Below are 20,594 nucleotides of genomic sequence, written 5' to 3' on the forward strand. Positions count from 1 at the left end.
ATTTGAAAGGGGTCAACAGAGCTCTCAAGATTCCGTCTTTCCGCATGGAAACGCTGCGGTCGGTCATTCTGGCGGTTCAGCCGGGGGAGTTTCTTACGTCTCTCGATCTGACGGAGGCCTACTTGCAGGTTCCAATTCGGGCCTCTCATCAGCGCTTCCTTCGCTTTGCGATCTTGGGGCGGCACTTTCAGTTCTGTGCGCTTCCCTTTGGTCTGGCCACGGCTCCTCGGACGTTCACCACGGTAATGGTGGTCGTCGCGGCAGCCTTGCGGTCGGTGGGCATCCTGGTTCACCCCTACCTGGACGACTGGTTGATTCGGGCAAAGTCGTTGCAGGAGAGCTCCCGGGTTACGGCTCGGGTGGTGGAGTTTCTCCGGTCGCTGGGCTGGGTGGTCAACCTTTCCAAGAGTCGGTTGGTCCCGGCTCAGCGTCTGGAGTGCCTTGGGGTTATGTTCGACACCTCCTTGGGGAAGGTCTTCCTTCCAGAGGCCCGGGTGAGCAAATTGCAATCTCAGATTCGCCTGCTTTTGGCGTCCCGGGGTCCTCGGGCGCGAGATTTCCTTCAAGTCCTGGGGTCAATGGCGGCGTCCCTGGACGTGGTGAGGTGGGCGCGGGCCCACATGCGTCCTCTTCAGTATGCTCTGCTCCGGAGGTGGTCTCCCCGGAGGCAAGATTTGGATGTTCCGGTTCCCCTACGAGGCTTGGCGCGCTGCAGTCTGCGCTGGTGGCTCCGGACCCCTCACCTGGTTCAGGGGGTGGGTCTGGATCTCCCGCAGTGGACGGTGCTCCTTACGGATGCGAGTCTCCTCGGTTGGGGGGCTCAGTTTATGGGCCACTCAGCTCGGGGCACCTGGTCCGCGGAGGAGGCCTCCTGGTCGATCAACGTGTTGGAGACCAGAGCGGTCAGGCTGGCGCTGTTAGCTTTCCACTCCCTTTTGCTGGGCAAGTCGGTCAGAGTCCTGTCGGACAATGCCACGGCGGTGGCTTATGTCATTCGTCAGGGGGGCACCAAGAGCACTCCTGTGGCGCAGGAGGCGGCTCGGCTCATGGTTTGGGCGGAGTCCCATCTTCTGGACCTCTCGGCTTCTCATATAGCCGGGGTAGAAAGTGTTCAGGCAGACTTCCTCAGTCGTCACTTCCTGGATCCAGGAGAGTGGTTTCTCGGCGCCGGAGCGTTTCGGTTGATAGTGCAAGATTGGGGGCAGCCCCTGATGGACCTGATGGCCACGAGTGGCAACGCCAAAGTGCCCCGCTTCTTCAGTCGTCGCAGGGACGGGCTGGCCGAGGGTCTGGATGCTCTGGTCCAGCTGTGGCCAACGGAGGGGCTGTTGTATGTGTTCCCTCCTTGGCCGCTGGTGGGCAGAGTGCTTCTTCGCATTGTTCACCATCCGGGTTTGGTGGTGCTGGGGGCTCCGGATTGGCCTCGACGTCCGTGGTATGCGGATCTGGTGAGGCACCTGGTGGCGGTTCCTCTTCCTCTGCCTCTCTCGGACGACCTTCTGATGCAGGGTCCCATTCCCATGTTCGACCCGTCTCCCTTCTGTCTTACGGCGTGTCTCTTGAAAGGGGTCGCCTTAGCAAGAAGGGATATTCAGACAAGGTGATCTCTACACTGTTGGGGTCCCGGAGGCTTTCTACCTCTCGGGCTTATGTGCGGGTTTGGCGTCTCTTTGAGGAATGGTGTCGGGCGCGGGGAGTGACCTCTTTTCGCGCTTCTCTGCCTAACATTCTAGAGTTCTTGCAGGATGGCCTGGATAGAGGCCTGGCTTGGTCTTCTCTCCGGGTTCATCTTGCGGCCCTGTCGGCCTTTCGAGGGTTGGTGTCAGGTCAGCGTTTATCGGCTCTTCCTGATGTGATTCGGTTTCTGCGGGCGGCCAAGTTGCTTAGGCCTCCCCTACGGCCCTCGGTTCCCTCTTGGGATCTTAATCTGGTTCTCTCTGTTTTGGTGCGCCCGCCTTTCGAGCCCTTGGACGACTGTTCTTTGAAGGACCTTACTTTGAAGGCGGTCTTTTTGGTGGCCATTACTTCTGCTAGGCGTGTTTCTGAGCTGCAGGCTTTCTCTTGTAGGGCTCCCTTCTTGGAGTTTTCTAGGGAGCGGGTCGTCTTGCGGCCTGTTCCTTCCTTTCTGCAGAAGGTTGTTTCTCCTTTTCATGTCAATCAATCGGTGGTTCTCCCGGTCTTGGGTGGTCGGGAGGGCTCTTCTGAGCAACGGCAGCTGTGCAAGTTGGATGTTGGTCGGGTCCTTCGCTCTTATGTGCAGCGGACCCAGGAATTCCGGAAGTCCGATCATCTCTTTGTCCTCCTGGCTGGTCCTCGTCGGGGAGCTGGCGCTTCTAAGGCTACTATTGCGCGCTGGATCAAGGAGACGATTGCTTCCGCTTATCTTCTGAAACAGCAGCCTGTTCCGGAGTTTCTCAAGGCTCATTCCACTCGGGGTCAGGCGGCTTCTTGGGCTGAGTCGTCGCTCGTGCCTCCGGTGGATATTTGTAAGGCTGCGGTTTGGTCCTCCTTGCATTCATTTGTTAGACATTATCGGGTAGATGTTCAGGCGCGTCGGGACGCGGTGTTCGGTGAGCGTGTTCTGGTATCGGCCCTTCGGGGGTCCCGCCCGTGAGAGGGACTGCTTTGGTACGTCCCATTCGTAAAGTTAACCTCTACTGGTCTGGAGAGTGCTAAAGAAGGAGAAATTAGGTTCTTACCTGCTAATTTACTTTCTTTTAGCTTCTCCAGACCAGTAGAGGTCCCCACCCTGTCTGTTGTTGTTGTTGTTGGGGCTGTTTTCGCGGGCAGTTTTTGTTTTTTGCTGCGGGTTCTAGTATTTTTCTAGGGCCGGGGAGAATTAAAGAACAGCGGCTGTGGCTCGGCTGGCTTAGCTGGCGAGCTGTGGGAACATTTTCCTTTGGGTATTTCTCCTCTGCATTTTCCAACAGCATTTGGGTATGTTATTTGTTACTCCTGTTCGGAGTATTGTTTTCTTCCTGTTTTCCAGTTCTTGGTTCTGCTTGGCTATTCGGCAGACTGAGGGAAATAGAGAAGGGAGGATAGTATATACTGTCCCAAAGTTTTGTTTTCAGTCTCCACCTGCTGGTCATGATTAGATATATACCCATTCGTAAAGTTAACCTCTACTGGTCTGGAGAAGCTAAAAGAAAGTAAATTAGCAGGTAAGAACCTAATTTCTCCTTATGGGCTTAACAGACTACAATTAAAGGCCAAGAAAGGAAATATTAATATAGGCAGACCAACTTAACCATGAGAAGAAAGGAAAATTATCAGCATACATTAACATTACAGTGGATTAATTAGAAGCAAGTCCAGAGGTCCTCTGAATTCCTTCATGCTAAACCACAAAATTTAACAACTGTTTAGGGTTCAAAAAAATAAGTGTAGAACTACCACATTATGCCAAGGAAATTTTAAGATAAAAGTTCCCCCCAGGGCAATAACCCTGGACTTCAGCACAAGAAAATCCCTGTGCATTTGTCTGGAAAAATCAGGAAAAACTTGAATTTTTGAGCCCGTAAACAGATTATTCATACTTTATGACAAAAATATAAATGAAAAACTTTGTTAAGTTTATCAAGTTTATTATGTAATTTGATTAATCGCCTATTCTACATTCTAGGCGATATACAAACAATAATGAGTGAATAAAAACTTGGGGTAGTTATTACATAGACAAATAAAATTACATAATTACAAAAACTTACAATCATGAAACATTAGGAAAACTATATTTAAAGGGTTACATTCTGTATCAAATTTTATATTTCAGGATTACAACAATAGGGAGGGAATAAAAGCACAAATAAGAAAATAAAAGATTAAGAAGGATTATGAAGTTATTTATTAACTAAAAGCATCATTGAATATTAACTAAAAGCATCATTGAATAAGAAACTTTTAAGCTTAGTCTTGAAATTAACTAAGTTCTTTTCTTCTCTTATATAAATAGGAAGATTATTCCAAGATTGTGGGGCGGTCACTGAAAAAATAGTAAGCCGTCTAGTGTTTATAACTTTCAATGAAGGGGCGTGGCTTGGACGCGAACGATGACGGTTGGGTAAAGAAAAAGCTCCGTACTAACAAGCTTAATTTTTAGGAAAAAAACTACATTTTACATTTTTGATGGTATAAGAATCAGAGTTTACCTCCTTAATTGAGTCGGAGAGATTCTTTGAGTGAAAGTCGGGAGATAGAAGTGCCGTTTTTATTTCTGGGAAGTGAGGTGTGGAGGGCTGGGTCCGTCTCAGCGGCTCTTCAGTGCTGCCGGAGGACGCTGGTTCGGGACGCCGTGAGGCAATTTTCAAACCGCCACAGCTCAGTAATTTAACTGTGAGGCCGTGAAGGCTCCCTTTCCCTCTTGGGCACGATCGAAGTTCTGCGGCGTAGAGTAAGAGAGGTGGAGAGGAAGTTTCCCGAGGGTGGGTTTTGCAGGCGGTTGCTAGGTGCGCCGCGACCGTGGCCATTTTGGATCAAAAAAAAAAAAAAATTGACAAAGTCTGAGACTGCCGATGAGCTGCCTAATAACAGGGATAAAGTTTTTTTTTTTTGAAAAGCCTGATGCCTGTCATACTAAGGAAATAAACTGTTTTAAAAAAGTAATTATCCTCTGCTGGAAATGAAACAAGCGATTGGGATGTGAGAAAAAGGACAAATAATTTAATTATTTCTTTAACCTGAAGAAAAGTGATATTGAGACATCAGAAAGACGCTGAAATACATATATATACACATATACTAAAGTAAATATATTGGATGAAACACTATTCTCCTCGGAAAAAGCTGCGATTGGGCTTATAAGAGGAAGCCAGAAAAGAAGGCTACAAATTATTATTTCAGCGCTGAAGCTAAATGTGAAAGAATACTGACATTTTTTCTCCTCACAGCAATAGAACCTAATACAAATAACTTACAGTTGCTTTAAGAATAATATAAAAAAGGGGGCGTGGCCTGGACGGATGGTTGGATAAACAATAGCTCCTTATATGCAAAAAAGAATTACTACTAAATATTTTAAATATATGTTGAATTATGACTTCAACTAAACAAAATAAAGCTGACTTGGGAGCTGGAACATCAGGAAGCAATAAGAGGTCGAAACCTGAGCCAGGTACACCCTCTAAAATCCCATTACCAACAGAAAAAAATCTGGATGTTATGGAAGAACTAAGACAAATAAAAGAAATTGTCTTAGATAGTAACAAAAAACTACAAAAAGCAATGGAAGATGCCGCAATCCTAACTAAAAGAGTGGACATTACAGAGAATAGAATTTCAACATTAGAAGATATTACAGAACAATTAAATACAGATATGAATCACAGCAAAATCATATGGAAAGAAATAACAGAGATAAAAAAAAATCTTGAAGACAGCCGGAATCGTGAAAGACGGAATAATTTAAGAATAATCGGATTACCTGAAGGAGTGGAAAAGAATGATCCGATAGCATTTCTTGAAAAATTTCTACCTAAAATACTACCATTGAAATTTAAAACGGAACTGGAAATTGAAAGAGCCCATAGGATTCCAACACAAAGAAATAACACTCAAACAGGTCCAAGAACTTTAATTTTCAAACTTTTAAGACACCAACAAGCAATTGAAATATGCCAATTAGCCAAGGAAATCAAAAATCTTAAATGCCAAGATTCAAAAATATACATTGTTCCGGACTTTGCAAAAGAAACAGCAAAAAGAAGAAAACTATTCTTAGACATGAGACCACAATTAAGATCTCTAGGAGCTAGATTTGGGCTCCTGTACCCGGCAATTATGAAGGTTACCGTTGCTAACAAAACGCAAAACTTTACAGATCCAGAAAAACTACAGGAATTTATAAATCAACTGGAGCAACCTATGACTATCTAAAGAACAATTAATGGGTTCATACTAAAGTCTATTGACGGTTAAAGATAGATCAAAACGGAAAGCAATGGAAAAAGAACACACAAGGATCAAATTAAAGACTTAAACAACTTGCAACATTCTACATAGAAAACAAGAAAACTGAAAAATATAAAAATTCTATTCAGAATAAATAGAATAAACTGAATGGCAGGAACGTAAATGATTTGAAACACATCTCCGAACTCAAATGATGACGAAGAAAGTTTCTTCAACAAACTTAAAAATGTACTGATTGAATCCGAAATTTTGAAAGCGGAGTAATAGTGAGAAAGAAAATCATCCTTCAATCACAAAGAATATTATAAAAAAAAAAAAAAAGATGAAGTGATTGGTTTGTTGTATTTCCGGTTGAAGGTGGTACTTCAGGTTTAAATTTGCGTTTCAGATACATTAAAATGCATTTCAATACGAAATATATGAAAAGAATAAATCTGAAACGCAAATTTTATGTTCTTTTATTTATTAAGTTTAATTTAGTATCCACAATAGTTCAACCTGGGAATCTTCTATGGGAGATAAAAGGAGAGTTTTTGGCACAGGACTTCACTCTTGTCTGCACAGGCCTCAGATACTTTAAAATCATAGATGTCTAGAGAGTATGCTAATGAGACAAAACTTACAAGAACACTGATGGGAATGTTAGCTCCTCTTAATTGACAATTCTCTCGTGAATCATAAGAAAATAATGAATATAAGAGATGAGTGGATTCCTGTGCTGTAAACTCTTGTCACAGTTCTGAGGAAAGAGGCTAAATTGGAAAGCTTTTTAAAGTAAAAACAATATACCACCTGAAAAGAAATGAATAGTAATTGAAATGTTCTTAGATATAATTGATTTAATATAATCATTCTTATGGATTTAAAGATATACAAATACAGAAAATAATCTTTCAATACATAAGAATGAAAAACTTTTTACTTATTCTTATAATTAATAATAAAATAAAAGAAAATATACAAAAATAGAGAAAAAAAAAAAAAAATGGTAGTACTTTAGATAATTATTAATAGCTTGTGGGAGTTATCTAAATCTAACCTCAACCTGCGTATCCAAGTTTTCGTAATTAATAAGGGGGGGAAGGGAGGGATAAGAGGGATGGGAGGGAATAAAAGGGAAATATATAAGGAAATCATGGGAATAAAGGAAAAAAGAGAAATGAAATACTTAAAACATTGGGAAAATATACATAATTTAATACCTGAAAATTTAAAAATAAATGGATATTAAAATTATGTCTTTAAATGTTAACGGTCTAAATCATATGATAAAAAGGAAAAAAGCACTATCATTTTTAAAAAGGCAAGATGCTGATATATGCCTTATACAAGAGACCCACCTCTCACATATAGAATCTAAAAAGCTAGAAGGAGGCTGGGTCAAACAGTGTTTTTTCTCACCAGCTATAGGGAAAAAGGCAGGTGTTGCTATTTTAATTAACAAAAAATGCTCTGCTTCATTTAAACTAAAAGCTTCAGATATTCATGGAAGATGGATAATGGTGGAAATGAATATGGGAAATACTACCATGACGTTAATCAATATATACGCCCCTAATTCGAACCAAAATGAATTCTTTAAAACTCTTCAACAACTGATCATACCACTGGCTACTTCAAATCTTATAGTAGCAGGGGACTTCAATGCTGTAATAGATCCTTTATTAGATAAAAACCCAGGTAGAGTTATGAAATCTATGGGACTAGATAATTTGATTCAATCTTGCGATTTAATAGATATATGGAGAATACTTCATTTTGATGGTCGGGAATTTTCTTTCTGTTCTCATGTTCACAATTCTTTTTCAAGAATAGATTATATCTTTACTTCAAAACATCTTGCACATCAAGTGACACAAGCAACCATTGATCCAATTATTCTATCTGATCATGGTGGAGTGTGGATCAAAATTAAAACTACAGATCAAAATAATAACAGACCAATTTGGAAAATAGATAATACAATGCTGGTTGACAAAAATTTTTGTGAAAATCTTCTAACAAAAATGAAAGAATTTTTTCAAATAAATGATAATGATGATATTAACAGAGAAACTTTATGGGATGCCTTTAAGGCAACCATTAGAGGACAAATAATTTCTTATTCGGCTTTTCTAAAAAAACAAATTAAAAAACAATTTTTAATCTTAGAAAAAGAGATAAAAAATTTAGAATCAAAACTTATAGAAAAATGGGAATATTCTATTCAACAAGAATTATTAAAATTAAAAGGTAAATATAATGAGATCTCATCTAAGATGATTAGGAAAGATTTATTTTCTCAACAAACATTGTACTATGGTAATTCAAACAAATCAGGAAGAATATTGGCAAACTATCTTAAAGCGAAAAAAAAGAAAAACAAAATTAATAGCAATAAAAGATGAAAATGGAAATACATATACACAAATTGAACCTATATTAAAACAATTCTTAAAATTCTATAAATCTCTTTATTCTTCTGAAAATTATCCAAATAAAGAAAAAGATGGTTTTGAATTTTTAAAAATGTTAGAGGGTCCAAAAATTCCTGAACATATAAAACGAAGTTTGGAAGAACCAATATCACTAAAAGAATTAGGAACAGCTTTGAAGTCCCTTAGAGTTGGATCCGCTCCAGGTGGTGATGGATATACAGTGGAATTTTATAAAACATTTCAAAACTTTTTATTACCCTATTTATTAAATCTCTATCAATATCAACTCAATAAAGGTTGTATTAAAGGCACTATAGCAGAATCTTTGACTATTGTTTTGCCAAAGTCCAATAAAGATCCCACTTTGGTATCAAACTATAGACCAATATCTTTAATAAATGTAGATGGAAAATTATTAGCAAAAATACTTGCGCTAAGATTAGCTAAAGCTCTCCCCCATATAATAGGTATGCATCAAACAGGATTCGTTGCTCAAAGACATTCATCTCACAATACCAGATTAACATTCCATATGTTATATTTAACAAAGAAAATGAATGAACCTACTTTTGCAATTTCATTAGATGCAGAAAAGGCCTTTGATAGAGTAGAATGGCCTTTTATGTATCAAGCAATGGAATGGTTTGGTATAGGTCCTGGATTTATACAAATGATACAAACAATGTATAGCTCCCCTTCTGCTAGACTATATATTAATAATACGTTTTCAGAAAAATTTAATCTACAGAGAGGAGTTAGACAAGGATGTCCCTTATCCCCTTTGCTGTTTGATATTGTTTTAGAACCCTTAATATTAGCTATCCAACAAGCTAAGGAGATACAGGGTATACCTCATTCAGATAAAGAATATAAGATATCTGCTTACGCAGATGATTTATTACTATATCTGAAAAATCCAGAATCCACCATTCCACATCTACTTGAATTGATTGAGAAATTTGGAAAATTTTCAGGATATAAAATTAATTGGAATAAATCAGAAATTCTTCCACTAAATATACATTGTACAAAAGGTTTATTTGATACATTCCCTTTTGTTTGGAAGGAAGAATATATTAAATACCTTGGAATTTTGATAACAAAAACAGTAGATGAAACAATGAAAATTAATGAAAAATGCTTATTACAAAAAGTAATAGAAATGTGTGAGCAATGGAATCCTTTGCACTTATCTTGGTGGGGAAGAGTACAAACTGTAAAAATGATGATTTTACCGGTAGTATGTTACCAAATGGGGATGATACCAGTTTTCTTTCAAGATTCGTTTTATACAAAAATAAATAGGACTTTGACAAAATTCATATGGCTTAATAAAAAACCAAGAATTGCTCTAGCGTCATTACAAAGACCAATTAAGGAGGGAGGGGTAAATTTTCCCAACTTTTATAGGTATCATCAAGCCTATATCTTACGTCATGGTATGTATTGGATCCTCCCAGAACCCACAGATAATATTCCAGACTGGTTTTGGCTAGAATGGAGGCTTATGTTTCCATTACGTCTTAATCATGTAATTAGTATCAAAATGCCAAGGTTATACAAAGATCATAAAATATTTATGGATACCTGGAAAACTCTAAAATACATAAGTAATCTTACTCAAATTCCAATTAGTAAATCAACCAACCAAACTATATGGCTAAACCCCAAGATCAAAGTTGGCGGTTTTAAAGTCATCTGGAAACATTGGATGATAGCAGGCATTCGCACTTTGGATGATGTAATTAAAAATGATAAATTGCTGGAGTTTTCACAATTGCAACAAAAATTTGATCTCAATAAAACACAATATTTTAAATGGTTGCAATTGAAGCAATCTATTCAGAAAGGGTTCCCTGAATGGAAAGATCTCGCTAAATATCACAGTTTGGAATTCTTATGTTTCCAGATGGACTCAATAGGTCACAAAGCCGCACAGTGGTATAAATTAATATCTGGATATATAAATAAAAAACCAAAAAATGGTCTTAGAGACATTTGGAGCATTGAGATAAAACACCAAATTAGTGCATCTCAATGGCCACGACTTTGGTCTTGGAGGCTAAAATGTACGGTGTCAGCATCTATGAGACAAACTTGGTTTTTTCTTCTTCATAGAGCTTTTTGGACCCCTACTCGTTTACAAAAAATAGATAGTTCAAGATCTAATAGATGCTGGCACTGTCATATTGAAATTGGGACATTAGATCATCTTTTATTCTTTTGTCCATTTATCCTATCATTCTGGAAATCAATTTGGCCCCAAATTAACAGAATGTTAGAAAATCCGGTAGCCTTGACATATGATACTATATTATTTGGAACAACTATGAGAGCAAAAAGCCAAATTTCATCCAATAATAACAAACTTTTATTTATTTTAACTGGAATTGCAATACAACAAATTACATTCAATTGGAAACAACATGATAGATTGAACTATATGTTCTGGTGGAATTCGGTATGCCACATATATAAAATGGAACTTGCTATTGCAACACACAAAGGATACATGAATAAATTTAAAAAAATATGGGGACCATTAACCGATTTTTGTAATGAAGAATAATTTTTCCCATAAATAACACTGGAAACATCTAAAGACCGTTAACATGATTTCTCTTATGAATTTTTCCCATGATAAGATAATTGTAAAGAGGGAAATGGGGTGGGTTTTTCAATTTTGATTATTACATACTAAATTAATATTTAAAGAATATACAATAAAATTGATTTATGTATTATTGGTTGGGAAGGAGGGTGGGACAGGGGATTATTATATTAATGTTAAACTTGATATTAATATATGAGTTAGTCAAGTGTGTATTTAAGTTTCTATTGAGTTTATCTGTAACACTTGTTGTAACATAAAAAAATGAATAAAGATTTAAAAAACAAAAAACAAAACTTTCAATGAAGGAATAGCCAATAGATGTTGGTCCTGAGATCTAAGTGTTCTTGTAGTTATATAGGGAATTAGAACTCTAAAAATAAAAAGCTGGGGTTTGGGACATTATTGATTTGAACGTAAGCAAACAAATTTTATATAGAATACGATGTGCCACGGGAAGCCAGTGGGATTCTTTAAGTAAAGGAGTGACGTGGTCGAATTTCTTTGCTTTATGAATTATTTTTATGGAAGCGTTCTGTATGATTTGAAGGCGTCTGATTTCTTTTTGGGATATGCCCATGAACAAAGCATTGCAATAATCTAATTTGGAAATGATTAAGGAATGTATTAGGATATTTAAAGATTTTTCGCATAAGAATTTTGCAACAGATCGAATTTGGCGTAATCTAAAAAAGTTAGATTTAACCACATTGCTTATATGATCGTGGTATGATAATTTAGTGTCGAATGTTATACCTAGGATCTTAATATTTTGGTGAATCAGCAGAGGAGTATGATTAATAGAAATCGGGACAATCGGTTTGCTACAGTCTTTCCAAGGAAAAAGCATAACCTTGGTTTTAAGAATATTTAAAGATAGCTTATTAACATCTAACCAATGGTGAATTTGATCCAATTTCTCGTTTATTATTGTTATATCTTGTGAGCTGTCAGGGTCAATTGGGTGTAATAACTGAATATCGTCAGCGTAGGCGTATACAGAAAATCCAATAGATTGACATAAGGTCAAAAGTGGAGCAAGAAAAATGTTAAATAATATTGGAGAGAGTATTGATCCTTGTGGTATTCCATACGGTGCTGAAATGGTTGTTATATGGATTAATATATATATATATATATATATATATATATATATATATATATATATATATATATATCTATCAAAAACCATTGAATAATTAGACTGGTGGGTAGATACTAAATTAAATTCCCAAACTGATTTAAATTTTAACTGTGGGGGCAAGCCTCAGACCATGGAGTCAATCTTTCCCATTTTTTTGGACTTCTTCAAGAGGAAACCATCCTTTCTTGCACCCCTTTTAGCATCATAGACTTGAGACCCACCTCCCTACCAAATTACTTAATTTAAATAACTTTATACCTTCCTTTTATTATCTTCAATTTTAAATATAAACGAAAAATATTGTCTCTTTCCAATTCTAGGGCAAAAGTCACAATAACAGTAGTACGTTCAGTAACAACATCTAAGGATCTTTCTAGAAAGTCAGTAAGGTTCATAGCTTGCTGAATATTAGATGGTTCTCCTCTACCTCCAGCCCCCTCTCTCTTAATACCGGCAACATATTGTACTCATATTATAGGAGGCATAGCGTCAGATGGAACATTATGTTTGATATTATCCGCTAGTCCAAAGGCCTTTTTGGGGTTTATAGGGCCTAGGGCTGGGTAGAGTAGGCCACAAGCCTGTTTTTTCACTTCTGGCAGGTGACTTCTTTCTCTCACTTTTTTTTTCTCTCTTGTGCCTTTCCAGGTCTGAAATGCACAGCAAAACAGTTAGTCAGCGCTTTGGACTAATGTTAGAGGCCTTCTGTCGTGGCTGTGGTATGTACCTGAAGCATCTGAACCGTCAGGTGGAAGCCATGGAGAAACTTATAAACCTAACTGATATCCTCAAGCAAGAGAAGAAGGATGAGACTCAGAAGGTACTGTAGGGTGGTAGGGAGCCAGTTTTGGCATGGGCAGTTAGAGGCGATATTCACCAGCACTGTTTGGTTAATTGCCACAGAATATCCCTGGATAGCTCTGCACAAGCAATTTAAATGAACAGGTGCCTCTCCTGGCCCTTTATAATGCTTTGAATATCTACCCCTCTAATTTTAATTAAACTGTCTTGGATCAGAACCCAAATTCTGGCCTCTGTGCAAGAGGATTGTGGAGTACGTGGTTATTTAGTGCTAGAGACCTCAGTGTATACTGGTCTCAACTTTGAGCTCGGGGCCGTGTCTGGATAGGGTTCTATGGCCACGCCCCCAGGCCCACCTAGTTCTGTCCATGTCCCGCCCCCTTAACCTGTTCATGCGTCAGGACAGCATCCATGCATGCATGGATGCGACACGATGATGTAGTGCATGTGCGCATGATGTCACCACGTTGCATCCGCATGTTCACGGATGCCGTCCTGATGTCGGAAGCTTTTCGAAACCCAGACAAAGTGCTAGGTTTTGAAAAGCCGTCCGGGGAAATCTAGACGTTTGGTAATCCTACGTCTGGAGGGTGTCCATTCTTGTGCACATGTGTGTGACATCCTCATGTCTCATCCATGCATGCTCCAAGCTCACTGAAGGAGAGGAGAAGAGGTTCGGGTGTGGTGGGGCTGAGGCGGAACAAGGTGGTGCTGGGTGTGGGGTCACATGTCTTCATTTTTGCATGAACAAATATGGTAACCCTAACTTTGATCCACCAACAAACTTATATGGGCCATTATTCAGCTGGCATTGACTAGCATTTCTTTAAATGCTAACTGCTGCCAGCTTAGACATGAATATTTGCCTGGAACTGAATAACCAGGTTTCGTCAGCACCCAGAAGTATGTTTATTAAAATATATCCGCCGAAGCTTACAACAGTTCTAAGCGGTTGTACATAAACATAAAAGTGAAAACAGAAGAAAAGAACTAAAAAAAAAAAGAGGAAAGATCTAAAAATCACTTTCACACCTTAAAAAGTAATGCACATATAACCTTTTGTGCTATCCTATATGCCAGGTTAGCTTTGCAAGCACTGCACTGAGTACCATCGGTGTCTGCATAGCTTCCGCCTTCTCCCGGACTTCACTCCTGGACTAACTGGCGAGTGCCATGGGGGTCACACTGGATTTTCAGTGGTATTCTATGGTTAAGTGCTGCTGAAAATCAGGGAATGGTCTACTCACCGCCATTTAATTGGGTAGTAGCCTCTCTGGGCTGGTTAAATTGTTTTAAATATTAACTCTAAAATATTTCAATAAAGCAACAGACCTAGGGCTTATTCCAGTGAAACAAGTGTTACATAAACTATGAAAAAATGGCAGCAGAAAGGAGATATGATAAAAACATTTAAATACCTCTGTAATATGAATGTAAAGGAGGCAGGCCTCTTTCATTCAAGAATGAGGAGATATAGAATGAAGGTGAACGGGGTTGTACTCAAGAGCAATTTAAGGAAATATTTCTATATGGAAAGGGTGGTGGATGCATGGAACAGCCTCCCCGTGGAGGTGGTGGAGGCAAGAATTGTATCTGAATTCGAGAAATCTTGGGACAAGTACAGAAGATCTCTGAGGGAGAGAAAGGAATTGTAAAGCTGAGTGGTTGGTATTAATGGGCACACTAGATAAGCCATATGATCTGTGTTTCTATGTAAACAGGATATTGGGCCTCGATGAACCTTTGAGCTCCCCCAACATGTCAATTCTTATGTTTTTCAGTTTTTATCCCTCATTTCTCTTTCCATTTCCCATACTAATAATCCATCCCATTTACCTCTTCGTAATTCTTCCTTTTGTTTGTTCCCCAAATCTGAGCCCTCTTCTTAATATCTCCTCCCTGCCCCTGTATAAGACTCTGGTGAGACCTCATTTAGAATATTGTGTACGATTCTGGAGACTACACCTTCAAAAAGATATAAAAAGTAGAAGAAGGCTACTAAAATGGGGACAGACTTTAAGATCTCAATCTGTATACTTTGGAATGAGAGGGCATAGAATGAAGTTACGAGGTGATAGGCTCAGGAGTAATCTAAAGAAAGGGTGATAGATGTGTGGAACAGTCTCCTAGAAGAGGTGGTGGAGACAGAGACTGTGTCTGAATTAAAGAACGTGTGCAACAAGTATGTGGGATCTTTTAGAGCACATGTGTCAAACACAAGGCCTGCAGGCCGAATCTGGCCTGCCTGGCCTTTTTATGTGGCCCACGGCAACGTTCCCGATCTTCCCCTTCTGAGCCCAGCAAGTCCTCCCCTCCGCGCCGGTCTGATGCCGCCACACCGGAAAGTTTGTAGGCCTCAGCAGCAACTCGGCAGTGCTGTTCGTGACTCCCCCTCCTGCCCTCCATCCGCTGTGGTCCACCCGGGCGAAAAAGGAAGTTGCAAATCATTGGAGACAGACCGCGGCAGGCAAAAAACAGGAGGAGCAGCCACGCACAACACTCTCAAATCGCTGAGGCCAGCAGATTCCCCGGCCCAGCAGCGACATTGGCCCGGCACCGGAGGGAAAGGCATGACGGGCTTTGAAGAGTGCGAGATGAAGGGAAAGAGGTTGGACCTGGGGTAGTGTGGAGAAAGAGGGAAAAAGACACTTGAAGGGAGAACCGTTGGGAAGAGAAAGGGAGAAATGGTGGACCTGGGGGGAGGGAGGCAGGCAGGCAGACAGACAAACAGGGGGAGAGATGGGATGGGGGGAAGTTGGGAAGAGAAGGGGAGAGAAATTGAATCTGGAGATGGAATGGAAATGTTAGACCTGGGGGTGGAAGGGAGAGAGAGATGCAGCGTCTCTTTTTTTTTTCCTTTCATCTCATTGTTCAGCATCAAGGGGAGAGGGAAGAAGAACAACAGAAAAATGACGGAGCAAAATGTTGGACCAAGAGGAGAGAGAGAAGGAAATAGGAGGCTGGGAGAGGAGTGAGATGGGAAATGGGAGAGCTACAGAATAAGAGAAGATGGAAAATTGATAGGTAGCTGAAAATTTTAAAAGGAGAAGGATGAGAAAGAGGGCAAGATTTGAGTGGATAGAGGCAGAAAAGAAAAAAGGAGAAAAGTTGAAAGGGAAAAATCAATATGTTGGAGACGGGGACTGGAGCAAGGGAGAAGAGGAGAAACAAATGGACAGCAGACACTGGAAAGAGAATTAGAAGACTGACAAAATCAGAAAGAGAAACTGGGACCAAAAGCAAAATGACCAGACAACAAAAGGTAGAAAAATAATTTTATTTTCTATTTTGTGATTACAGTATGTCATATTTGAAATATGTATCCTGCCAGAGCTGGTGTTAGACAGCAAGCATGAACTAGGACCTAAAAGAGAGGAAAAGTCTTTTTTATTTATTTTGTAGCCGGCGTGGGGTTAGAGAGGTTGCATCCCTATACTTCTACTAAGACTATCCCTCTCCTTTGCTGGCGCGTAGCATGGGTTTTGGCGCTTGCGATTGATCCGATGCTCACAGAAGTCCTGTGAGCATCGGAGCTGCCACCGGCCCTGGGGCCCACACTGCATGTCAGCAAAGGAGGGGGCAAGTATCTTAATAAAAAATCTGACCCACGACTTAGCCTGCGTTTTAGATTTCAGCCCCTTATGTGATTTGAGTTTGACACCCCTGTCTTAGAGAGAGGAAGAGATAAGTTACTGCAGATGGGCAGACTGGATGGGCCATTTGGCCTTTATCTGCCATCATGTTTCTATGTTTCCCATCATTAACATTTCTCCTTATCTTCCACAATCCCATCTATCCTTCATCTTTCTGTCTAACTCTCATAGTATTGATCCACTTATCTTTTTATACATCTCCTGTTTCATCTCTTCTGCTAACCCTTTAATACTTCCTGTCTTCAGCCCTCTCTTTTCCAAATCTGACCAGGCTCTCTTCTCCTTCCCCAGATGCAGATGAAGTTCCTGATGGAGCAGATGAGACGCCCTGCTTACATGGAAGCCCTCCAGGGGTTCATTTGCCCACTGAACCCTGTGCACCAGCTGGGCAACCTCCGGTAAGAAGGGTGCATACTAAGCCTCCTTCTGCTTTTTAAAATCCTTTAGATCTAGGTTTGATGGAGCTAATAAAACTGGAGAAACCCTAGGAAAACACTAAACATATTATGCTGTCATTTCATGGGTATATACCTAAGAAAGACATAACTGATTGAGTGGAAGGCGATAGAGGGTAGGAAAGGGATATTACCAGTGGTGTGTCTCAAGGTTCTGTTCTTGGGCCTGTTCTTTTTAACATTTTTATAAACTATATTGCTGAAGGGATGTCGGGTAAGATTTGCCTCTTTGCAGAAGATACCAAAATCTGCAATAGAGTCGACACCTCAGATGGGGTGAATAACATGAAGAAAGACCTGGCGAAGCTTGAAGAATGGTCTGAAATTTGACAGCTAAAATTTAATGCTAAGGAATGCAAGGTCATGCATTTGGGCTGCAAAAACCTGAGAGAATGGTACAGTTTAGGGGTGAAGAACTTATTTGCATGACAGAAGAGTGGGACTTGGGTGTGATTGTATGTGGTAATCTTAAGGTGACCAAACAGGTTGAAAAGGGTGCATAGGGAGAGGTAAAAGGAAAAAGGAGGTATTGATGCCCCTGTATAAGACTCTGGTGAGACCTCATTTAGAATATTGTGTACAATTCTGGAGGCCACTCCTTCAAAAAGATATAAAAAGGATGAAGTTGGTCCAGAGGAAGGCTACTAAAATGGTGTGTGGTCTTCATCATAAGGCTTATGGGGACAAACTTAAAGATCTCTTTCTTCATGTTATGCACACCATCCTTGAGGCACACCACTGGTAAAATCCCTTTCCTCAGAGCGATCGCCATTGATCACTACCCTTTTTCACCTTCCACTCAATCAGTTCTTGACCCAGCCTGTCACTTCGGGACCCATCCCGAGGGCACTCAGTTTATTTATTAAACATCTGTGTGGAATACTGTCAAAGGCTTTGCTAAAATCTAAATACACCACGTCTAGCGCACTCCCTCTATCCAATTCTCTGGTCACCAAGTCAAAGAAATTGATCAGATTTGTCTGACAAGACCTACGTCTAATGAATTAATGGTGCCTCCAGTCCTGTAATCCACAGGATTCCAGAAACTTGACCATTCTCTGTTTTAAAAGCATTTCCATTAATTTGCTTGCCACAGAAGTCAGACTTACCCGTCTTTAATTCCCTACTTCTTCCTTACTTCCACTTTTTTTACTTCCTCTGGGCCCACTCCCAACTCTAGAGACTCATTGAAAAGGTCAGTCAGCGGAGCTACCAGAACTTCCCTAAGTTCCTTCAGCACTCTCGGAGGTACACCATTTGGTCCCATCACTTTGTCTATTTTTATTTTAGCTATCTCCTCACGAGCACAATCCTCTGAAAATTGATCAGGGCCCTCTTTTTTTTTCTTCACAAATATGGTAATCCTAATGGGGACAGAAAAATAACCTTAAAAGGTTCATGTAGTTGGAAGTGTATAAGTGTTATAAAACAACCATGCTTTTATTAGCATTTTAAACTTGGAAAATGAGGGCTCAATTTGGAGCTTGGGTGGCATGGAGTTCCGTAGTAAAGGATCAGTGTAGCAGAAGGCAGTTTCATGGGACATTTCCAAGTGAAAGTGAGATGGTGGTGGAAGATTGTGGAGCTTGTTGAGAGAAGCGAAGGGTATGTGATGGGATACAGCCTAGGGAATAAGAAGATCCAAGAGATAATCTGGAGCCATGGGAGAGAGACTTTTATGGTCAGATTTTTAAATTTAATGCCTGCAGATACTGGGAGCTAGGGCTCAGAGATTAACAGAGGGGACATGTGATCGAAACACTGTGCATTATGAAGATGTCTAACTGCATGGATTGTTCTAGTTGTTGCTGCTTGATTGAGTGCTTCCCACTTGCTTCTGCTCTGTCCTGCACTAAAAGTTCAAGTTCAATTTATTTAATATACCGCAAATATAAAACCAAGAGGCAAATCTAAGCAGTTTACAATAAATTAGGATAAAAACAAACCAAACCAAACAATCAGCAACAAAAAAAAGTGAGTCAAAACCTGAAGAAAACCAATTGAGAACATGGGGAAAGAGGGAATCAGCGGATTACAATAAAAAGGTGCTGCTGACCTCTAGTGGTAGTGTCACAGTAGTGCAGCTAGAGTTTTAAGTTGCCATATTAGGGAGATATAGGCTAATTTTGAAAAATTAAACTTGGTTGTTCACACAATAGTTATCCAAGATTATTAGCTGATGAACAGTAATTAAGTATATTTTATTTTTAACCTTTAACATCTATCTAATCTTAACTAATTGTATCCTTTCTATACAGCCTATTAGTATGTTATTCTCCTTTTTAATGAATTGTAACCGAATCAAGCTTCTTAGGGAAATGATCCAGTATATAAATTGAAGATTAGATTAGATTAATGCTCTTTCTTTTAAAAAGAGGATAAGGCTTCTATGGGAGGAGACTTGAAGACTTTTAGCTATATGTTGGTGCTGGAGGGAGGACATTTCTGGCCTACTGGGGCAAGAGATTTCAGGGGAGCCTCTGATTGAGGACGGAGAACTGTTTAAATGTAAGGCTCCCGTGCGAAAGTCTATTTCTTTTATTTTTTTCCACTGTGGCATTGTGTGAAAATTCCCTTTCCATGTGAAAATTAGTTCAGGATGTAAATGAGCCAAGAGCTTATTTGCATTCCTTAGCTAACTTGTGCAGAAATGAGTATTAAACTGTAAACATTGTCACAGGTTAGTCCATAGGTCCCTAAATTACATCTGCCATTTAGATTCCCAGTTCCTCAATTTGGCATGCTTCTCCTGCAAATCCTCATAATTTCCTCATTTTGAAACTCCTTTGAATAATTTTGTCTCACTTGCAAATTTTTTCATCCTCGCTCATTCCCTTTTTGAAATCATTTAATGTATATGTTAAACAATATTGGTTCCATGGCAGAACCCCGGGTCACTCCACTACTCACCTCTTTCCAGTGGGAATACTGAACATTTAGTCCTAAAGCAATTAAAATTAATGAAGAATCCTAGTTCTTTGATTGTGTGCAGCAATTCGTGTAAACTAGAGCTGTTTTCTGCCCTTGAGGACTGACATTGAAGAGCCCCACAAGTTTCAGTGTTGCCTGTTGACCAATTTTCTGTGTCCATAACAGGTTGGAAGAGTGTCGGATCATGTCCTCAGCTAAACGACCACTGTGGTTGAACTGGGAAAACCCAGACATTATGTCGGAGCTCCTCTTTACCAATAATGAAATCATCTTTAAGAATGGTGATGGTAAGTGTGAGTAACACTCTTGAGTTTGTGTGTATATCCAGTATGAGGAAGGGCATGGAGAGAGTAGAGAGAGACAGATTCTTCAAACTTTCAGAAAATAAAAGAACAAGAGGGCATTCGGAAAAGTTGAAAGGGGACAGATTCAAAACGAATGCTAGGAAGTTTTTCTTTACACAACGTGTGGTGGACACCTGGAATGCGCTTCCAGAGAGCGTAATAGGGCAGAGTACGGTACTGGGGTTTAAGAAAGGATTGGACAAATTCCTGCTGGAAAAGGGGATAGAGGGATATAGATAGAGGTTTACTGCACAGGTCCTGGACCTGTTGGGCCGCTGCGTGAGCGGACTGCTGGGCGCGATGGACCTCAGGTCTGACCCGGCGGAGG

At 40.1% G+C, this 20,594-nt stretch overlaps 1 protein-coding gene across 10 annotated transcripts in view; it reads left to right on the forward strand.

Annotated features, from left to right (window-relative positions):
• Positions 1 to 20,594, forward strand: part of LOC117350584 (phosphatidylinositol 4,5-bisphosphate 3-kinase catalytic subunit alpha isoform-like) — a 75,756-nt gene that overhangs the window by 44,832 nt on the left and 10,330 nt on the right. For all 10 annotated transcript variants that reach the window (XM_033924943.1, XM_033924939.1, XM_033924942.1 and 7 more), the window contains exons 15-17: positions 12,731 to 12,902; positions 16,828 to 16,934; positions 20,088 to 20,209. In XM_033924943.1, the coding sequence (XP_033780834.1) occupies positions 12,731 to 12,902; positions 16,828 to 16,934; positions 20,088 to 20,209 (401 nt within the window). The remainder of the gene's footprint in view (positions 1 to 12,730; positions 12,903 to 16,827; positions 16,935 to 20,087; positions 20,210 to 20,594) is intronic.

The sequence above is a fragment of the Geotrypetes seraphini genome, chromosome 16 (genome assembly GCF_902459505.1).
Source record: "Geotrypetes seraphini chromosome 16, aGeoSer1.1, whole genome shotgun sequence".
Classification (NCBI taxonomy): Eukaryota; Metazoa; Chordata; class Amphibia; order Gymnophiona; family Dermophiidae; genus Geotrypetes; species Geotrypetes seraphini.